At 53.9% G+C, this 8,480-nt stretch overlaps 1 protein-coding gene across 1 annotated transcript; it reads right to left on the bottom strand.

Moving 5' to 3' along the window:
• Positions 1-4,230: 4,230 nt before the first annotated feature.
• LOC143822354 (G-protein coupled receptor 12-like) lies at positions 4,231-7,177 on the bottom strand. The gene is made up of 2 exons (XM_077307377.1): positions 7,046-7,177; positions 4,231-5,873 (listed from the first exon to the last, which is right to left on the bottom strand). The coding sequence occupies exon 2, from the start codon at positions 5,869-5,871 to the stop codon at positions 4,759-4,761; it is 1,113 nt and encodes a 370-aa protein (XP_077163492.1). The 5' UTR covers positions 5,872-5,873; positions 7,046-7,177; the 3' UTR covers positions 4,231-4,758.
• Between the last annotated feature and the right edge of the window lie 1,303 nt (positions 7,178-8,480).

The raw sequence follows: 8,480 nt of genomic DNA, 5'->3' as shown, positions 1-8,480 counted from the left end.
GAGGCAAAGACAGAGAGACCGACATCGACACTGCCTGGCTTTGGACCCCCTTCGGAATGCAGTTGACTTATAGGATCAGGGCTGGCAAGAACACCACAGAGGCTCTTTACCACAGATGCATGCACAAACGTACACAAGACATTGGCATGCTTTTAAAGAAACACCACAAAAGTCTCAGAGCAGCAACTACAGTGCATTTCTTTTAAAACCTGTTATTTTGAACTCTTGTTATTTTGAACCGTGGAATTTTCTAAAAGGGACAGGAAAGACACCATCTCCAGAACTACACAGTTATGGTCATTGCATGGCTGCCACTCAAATCTCCTCTCCTGCTGCTCTCTCCCGTGGCATTTAGTAAGGCCAGATGCATGCTGGGTTCTTAGGGCATCCCCCTACTGCTTGATTAGTTGTTGCTAAAGTGGGAGGGGAATATCACAACCCGTTGAAGTCATGACCCATGGTATTGGCATGATTAAACAGGATGGAAGAGAGAAGTAATGAAAGAGAAGGGAAGCAATCCTACTTCTGGTTCAATAGGGCCAAAATGATAATTGGTTGCCCGCTATATTATGCTTTAAGATTTTGAGACATGGGGAAAACACATTATGATTCTCCATCATCTCATTAAAATTAAAGGGCCATCCTGGTAGGCACTCACAATTGCATCAATAAAGGAGCATTACATAGACAGCATTACATATAGACAGGTACCATTGGCTGCATTCTTAAAATTTGAGATGAGGGATACTTTTTTGTGATGCTTGTTGGCAAAGGATTGGGCCCCAGCTTATGGGGACAGTGCAATGCAAATTAGATTGACAGGGTTCTGATCAGTGCACAAATGTGTAAACTGCCTCCTGTCATGTATCCAATGGCTGGGCACATTCCTTCAGCCAAGAGGGTTTGGGAGGTAGCCTGCTTATCCGGGGAGGGGGAGGGACTCCTAGCCTCCTTCCCCATTCCCTTTGTGCTTCCCGCCCTCAGAATTGACTGTTGTTATCTTTCATGGCTGGTACTGTTTAGTGTTGTAAGTAATGTAAAATGACCTTGCCTGGTTCTTCAAGTCTGAGTGTTAAGACTTTTGAAGAACGGTTTCACTTTGTAGTTTAGATAACACTGCTCTTTCCATGGGAATGCCTTTTGGCACACAAATCCCCTGCAAGGGAGGCTGAGGGTATATCTGTTCCTAAAGAATCCTGTAGGGCAGCTTTAGCAGTGATTCCTCCGTGATGGCAAGTTCCTGCTGTTGCTCCCCTAGACCCCCAATAAAGCTACTTTTTACTCCTCTCTGCAAAGAGTCCTGAGTCTGCTTTGCTGTCTTCATAGGCATGTATCCCAGGGTCATGACACTTCCCAATATTAATTCAGAAAAAAAACTATCCTTTGTATATCGGGAACACAGAAAAACGTTGATGTGCCATGGGATGATCTACAAACTATACCACGCATCAAGGGACCAGCAATTGGCTTTGACAAAAGTACAAGAGATCTTTACTAGCAGAACACCGTATGGAAAGTTCCCAAGCCAATATCTGCATTATTCTGCCAAGTGATGGGACCAGGTGATCAGAAATGGAGAGAAGCAGAGATGAAGAGCTCTAGACCAAATATCTGGGCTAAACAGTCCTTAGGAACGTTGTAATCATCATACAAGGTCACATCAGACAGATTCCCAAAGCCAATCTTGCCCTGTCCAGCTGTAATTGCAGAAGACAAGGAGTCCCCCTAGACTCTCTTAAACATGGGTTTTCTTTTTCACCTCTGAAAAGGACAGAGTGTGACAGCCAGAATTACATGAGTCAAAATAATTCGGGGAACCAAACATGCTGCATGAGAAGGAAGAATGACTGCAGGCACCTGCGGATGAAAATTTAAGGTGTTGCCCAAGCTATTATATTCCTGAATGGCTGGCTGGCTGGCTGGCTGGCTGGCTGGCTGGCTGGCTGGCTGGCTGGCTGGCTGGCTGGCTGGCTGGCTGGATGGATGGATGGATGGATGGATGGATGGATGGATGGATGGATGGATGGATGGGGTGAGTGGGTGGGTGTGGGTGGGTGGGTGGATGGATGGATGGATGGATGGATGGATGGATGGATAAATGAGTTCCTTAAAATAGCAAGACTGGATTGTGGTCGATGGGTGAAGGATGGGGAAAGAATGATGCATTGTGCTTCATTTTCATGATCAGTTAATCACGTCAGAATTAGCGACGGCAGGACAAAAATATTATGTAACAATAAGACACAGTTTGTGCACACTGCAGCTTTTGTCGTTATGCACACACCCACAGATGGGATGCCTGGGGAAACCAACCACCTCTGCTGAATACATGCTGCATGATGAACATTTGGCAGGGAATATTAAATTGCAGGTAGCTGCACCACATCCCTTATTCCATGTAGGAAATCTGCACACACCCCAGTTTGCACTCAATGCATTTTAGAGAAGAGGATTTCACAAAGGCCATTGGTTTTATAAAGAAAACAAAAAAGTGAACTGTAAACACGAGCAATAATCCGAAGACGATCTCGGGAAAACGTTATTTTCCTGGCTCCAATGGACACGAGGCATTTGGCATGGAAATATTTCTTCAGTGCAAAGATCCCAAGAACAATAGATTTGAGAAGCACACAGAATTTGGGTCCAGGGGTAAGGAGTACAGTCAGGGATTCAAAATATGCCTGCTTACAAAGAAAACACATGGATTAAATTGGCCATGGACATCATTGGTGAACCTCCACAAAACGACTTCACAAAAGGAACAGATCTGGGGTGGGTGAGGGACATATAGATGTGCCTGTGTCCGTGTTAAAAGGCTGTACATGCTGGGTGCCACAATAAAACAAGATGATGCTCTAAATCAGTGGGACTGGTCCATGTCGGTACCAGGCCATGGTTCTTCCTCGTCCTCCTCCCTGGCTGCTGCCTTGGGGGCTGCCCTGCCACTCTGCTGCCGGCTCACCTTTGGTGCTCTCCGGTAGCCGCCGTGGCTGGGGTTCCCCCTTGACGTGGCATTGCACTGGCAGCGCCCCCAGAGGGTGGTGGGAAGTCAGGGGTGCCGATGGGAAAGCAAGTGGAGCAGGGGCTCAGATGGTGGCGGCGACATCCCTCGGCAAAAGACTACCCCCCCCCAGGCCTCAGTAAAATTGTCAAGCGTTGACAGGACCCCAGTGATAAAAAGGTTGGGGACCGCTGCTCTAAATAAAATGCAATCTTTTAAAAGAATGATTTCTTCCTTATCTTGCTAGAAAATGTTGCATCTCAGAGAGGGCTGCAATGCATACAAAGCAAAAATGGAACAGGTGCACCAATTCTGTTCTCAGCAAGACCAATGCAACTTAGGCGTCTCCTGCAGCCAATGGCAGAATTCCTGTTGATTTGAACAACACAGAATTGCAGCAGCGAAGAATAGCATGCAGACCGTTGAAAGCATTCGCTGGCATGACCACTCTTGCTCGGAACGGACATTTCTCTTTGGAGTGTTATGCTGGGTCCTTGTAAGGATGATCCGCCAAATGCTTTCCCTTCCTCTGACAATATAAACCAGGCAAGAGAGGAATCTCTCATAACACGTCATGCACAGAGTAAAGCGAGTTTAGCACAATGTGTCCATTCAAATAAATTAACCTGGGAATTGCAGGGATACTCGCAGAGATGCTTCATTTAAGGCCATCAGAGATCAAGGTAACTAACAATCGTTTACTTTCTGTTTTGCTACTAAAAGGGGTCGATAGCTTCGGGTACGAGCTCCCAAATTAAATTAAAATTAAATACTGTTTAGGCTGTCCACCAGACCGGCCAACTGGCAGCCTCTGTCTGAACAGCATGCCTGCCATGTAGGACAAGATCCTGCCAGAGTCTCACAAAGTGCTTTTTGAATTTAAGGTGCTTTTCAAGTCCTGCAGACTCCATCACAGTCTATGCCAGCAGCCCTTCCAACTCCTACTTTGCGCAGGGGGTGTTAAGGAGGAAGAGCCAAGGCTTTCTCACACTCCTGGCTCCCCCCGCCCTCTGGTTGGAACGTCCCACATACCGCCTCCGTTAAACCGGAGCGAAAGCTACGGAGCTGTCCAAACCTGGCGGTGCTGAATATCTCGGACGTCGTTTTTGGGAAAAGGTCATAGTTATTGCATAGCGGAGCAAAACTTGGTTAGAGGTTTTTTTTTGTTTTTTGTTTTAAAGGAAACTCTTAAATGAATAAGTCACTCTCCCCACCGGGATTTCCCGTGCAACCCCATATATTATTTCCCCACCCCAATAGCCAAACAGTCGACTGTTCGAGTCCCACCCCACCACCCCTCCTCCTCCATTCAAAAAGTGTGCTCAGCTTCAAACAGTAGGAAATGCGACTTCCCAGACCCTCAAGGCATCTCTGTACTCCCACACGCCTGTTTCCAAAAGTATTAAGACTTGAATACAAAGAAACCATTTCGGCTCTCTACCCTCTGAGTTCTTTTCCTGAGTTCCCCCACACTAACCAGGTGGGAAGGGAAAACAAGGATCAGGAAACCGGACCGAACCTCCTTGTGCTACGATCCTGTGGGCCACTGATCTGGCCAATATTTCACACATGCACCCCCACCCACCACATCCTCCCTTTAAAAAGATCAAAGGCCGGTCGGACAAAACATCTTGCTTGCTCCTGTTTTTGAAAATGAAATGTCTAAGAAAATAAGCATTTGCAGAGGATTTCACACATGTATTTCCTTGGCCAAAGAAGAAGGAGGAGTCCGAGATCCCAGATCCCTGCCTGGACCCTCATACATCGCTGGAAGTCCTGGGCCGGGAGAAACTGGAGGGGACACACCCGCAGCAGGCCAGCCAAAGGGATTTCTGGATATCCGGGTTCCTGAAGGCATAAATGATGGGGTTGATGAGGGAGTTGCAAGTGGCCGGCAAGGCCAACGAGTAGGTGTAGGCGGCCGGGTAGCTGGCGTCTGCCACCAGAGAGTAGATGGCGAAGGGGATCCAGCAGAGGGCGAAAGTGCCCAGAATGAGCGAGAGGGTGGAGAGGCCCTTGCAGGTGGACGTGGCCTGCGCCGAGGCGATGAACTGGTGCTGGACGGCGATCTGCTGGGCGTGGCGGAAGACGATCTTGCAGATCTGCAGGTAGAGCTGGAGCATCAGCGCAAAGACCAGCAGGAAAGTGACGGCCAGCAGGGCGGCTTGGTCCTTGGTGACGGGCCGCAGGACGCTGCAGGTGGCCGGCTCCCGCAGGCAGTTCCAGCCCAGCAGCGGCAGGAGGCCAACGACCAAGCAGAGCAGCCACAGGAGCGCCAGCAGGGCGGCCGTGAAGCCCAGCGTGCGCTCCGAGTGGTAGGTGAGTGCGTTGTAGAGGGACAGGTAGCGGTCCACCGTGATGGCCAGCAGGCTGCCCAGGGAGGCCGAGAACGCTGTCAGCAGCAAGCCGGCCGCGCTCAGGGACGCCGTCTCGCTGGGCGGCTGCAGCAGGTACTGCACGGCGAAGTTGACGATCAGCCCGAGGCCCGCCAGGAGGTCGGCCAGAGCCAGGCTGCCGATCAGCAGGAAGACGGGCGCCCGCAGGCTGGCGGCGTACAGCAGCACGGCCAGCACCAGCGCGTTCTCGCAAGCCACCGCAGTGCCTGTGACACACAGCGCCACGTCCCAGGGGCTGATGGCGGGGGACGCCGAGGGCCCGGACCCGCTGCCTCCCGCTGCTTCGTCACGGCCGCCACCCGCTCCTCTGCCGGCCTCCTGTCCTCCGGCGGCCGGCGAGAGCTCGGAAGGGTTCCCCGACGGGCCAGAAGAGCCGGAAGGCGGCCAGATGCTGGCCAAGGGTCTGGAGACGTTGAGGAGCGCCAGGAGCTGCTGCTGCTGCTCTTCCAGGGCGCTGGCCGGATTGGGAAGCATGGCTGGAGAGGGGCAAAGGGGGAGAGAGAGAGACGGAGAGCTGGGTGAAAGGCGGCCCAGCAGGAGGGAAGGCCACGGACCCGGCGACCTGCAGGAGAATGGGGAAGGTCACCTCGGGGGAGCGACGAGGGCCGGCTCTGGGTTCCCTACTGGGGGTAGTCTGTACACCAGAAGCGGGTCCAGCCTCTTGTTCCACGGGAAACATTGTCCTGGCAGGATTAGACGGCTGAGAGTTCTCTGTCCCCGGCTGGGGAAGCGCAAGAGGGACGAAGGCGTGGCTGGGTGTGCTCTGGGGCCTCTCTCCTCTCTCCCCCGCCCCGACGGCTCCGGTTTGACGCCCAGAACAGGACACCTCCTTAGCTGCTGAATCGACACCCGAAACGCCCTCCCTCCTGTAGGCTGTTTTCCCTCCCGGATTCTTGCGCAGAGGCGGTCTGCCGGGCGGCTGCGCTTGATTCCCTGCGCGCAGGGCCAGCCGTCTGCCTGCCTGCCCCCCTCCCTCTCCTCAACTGCCTCGCAGGCTTCCGGGGGCGGCAGAGCAGAGGCGAGCCTCTGACATCAGCCCGGCGCGGGGGCTGCGGCAGCTCCCTTCGCAGGAGGAGGGTCAAGAGCCACAGGGGGCGGGCACAGGGTTTGGGAAGGGGGGGGGCAGCGGGGTGGGGGGGCATCCTGGCCGGGAATGCGCGTCCTCTTCTGCCAGGGGCCGCACAGTCGGTTCCGTGCCCGCTCCGTCCTCCCTGGGACCCCAGCTGACAATTGGGGGGGGGCACTGCACTCCTGGCGGGGGTCCCAAAGGGACCTCAGGGCAGGGGGGCCCCTGGATCTTGGGCGCCGCGCACCCAACAGCCAGCTGGCAAAAGCTGCCTCGTCGCGCACCGCCCAGCCAACCAACCGACGGGTCTTCCCGCCCTCCCGCCCTTTCGTCGCGGCTTTGAGGGCCGAGCGGGGGGTGGGTCTGCTCGGACCTTGGCGGGCTGCTCCTCCGGCCCAAGAGGAGAGCCCCCGGGAGCGCTTCCGAACCAGCCCCGCCAAGCCGCGCCATCCTGGCGCACCGGGGAAGGGGGAGGGACAGCTCTCTGCGACGCTCCGCGATCCCCGTGCAGTTGAGGCGGAGGCGGAGGCGGAGGCGGAGGCGGAGGCGGAGGCGGAGGAGGGCTGGTGGTTCCCCCCTTACCTTCGTGTCGGTCAGTTCCCCTGCTCGCCCGTGGCTCCGGCTCGTTGCGCTCCCCGCTGCATGCCCGCGAGGCTGGCTGGCTGGGCAGAGGGCTGGCTGGGCAGAGGGCTGGCCGCGGCTGCCGCTTGGCGTTCTTGGCCCCTCCGAGGCCGCCGATAAGGCTCCGCTCTGACGTCAAAGGGCTTCGCTCACACTCGCGATCCGCGCCGAGCCCGCCGTGAATCAGAGGAGCCGTGATCGGAATCGCAACGAGGCGCCGCTCCCGCCCGCGGACCGCGCCGCAGAAGAGACGCGCCCGGCCAAGGTCAGCCCTCCGTGGGCTCCTTCCCCCGGCCCCAGGGGCCCCGGGCCTCACCGGGCCAGAGCGGAGGAAACAGCCAGGGCGGGAGCGCGCCGCCTCATGAAGCCAGCTCTGCTACGCCGGGTAGGGGCGAGAGTAAGTCAAGGGCCTCCCTAGGAAGAAGAAGTCGCTTGGGGCGGACCTTGACCCAGTCGCTAGGACAGGTGATCCAATGGCGAGGGATTGGGGGGGGGGACCTCACGCACATCTGGTGGAGCGGGACCCTTGATTCCCGAAGAGGGTGGCGCTCCCTTCCTGACTGCCCTCGTCTGCCTGCGTCCAAGAACCCCAATTCATTTGCTCCCTTACCGGAGGCCGGAGTGAAACTGTCAAACTCTTTCTGCAAAGTAAAAACAAAGGGGCACAAAGTCATAGGCGTCAATTGCCTGTCTTTAGCAGATACCGTGCAGAGGTATGCTGCCCCTGCATAGGGAGGCTCTATTTGGTCTTCGTGGCAGCCAGATATTGATCGATATATTTTCAATAAATCTGTCCAATTCCTTAAAAAAATTCTCACCTGTACATTCCATAGGCTCACTATATTTTCCTCACATGCTTGTTGGCATGTAATATTCTTTATTTATAATCCACAAATGTATACAATGATGACATCCACTTATTGAAGATCTGCATTCCTCCTCCCGCTCCTATATTAGTTGTTGTGGAGTTGGAGGAGTTCTCCGTTATGGTTTTATTCTTGGAATCCGATATGTCTATTGTTCGTCTGGATGGTTTTTAATAGGGTTTTTAATTTTGGACAAATCTGTAACCCGCCACGAGTCAGAAATGAGAGTGGTGGGCAATAAATCCAATAATAATAATAATAATAATAATAATAATAATAATAATAATAATAATAATAATAATAATAATGAGAGTAACCTACCACACTCAAAGTGTGGCACACTCTGCACATTTAAGGGTGTGCCAAGCTCATAGATGCAGGGCAGGCACCAACGTGTTGACCTGCCTGGCCGGTCTCGTCCTCAGAGGTAGTTCCCTGCATCGGTGTCTTCCCTGCATCCAGCTCTCTGCATCCGGCCCTTCTGACTTCACAGTCTGTGTCTCTGATGCCACCAGCCATGCCAAGGGGGG

This window comes from Paroedura picta, chromosome 13 (assembly GCF_049243985.1).
Source record: "Paroedura picta isolate Pp20150507F chromosome 13, Ppicta_v3.0, whole genome shotgun sequence".
NCBI lineage: Eukaryota > Metazoa > Chordata > Lepidosauria > Squamata > Gekkonidae > Paroedura > Paroedura picta.
Note: the sequence above shows the minus strand (reverse complement) of the source record. Positions and strands in the feature narration are given on the sequence as shown.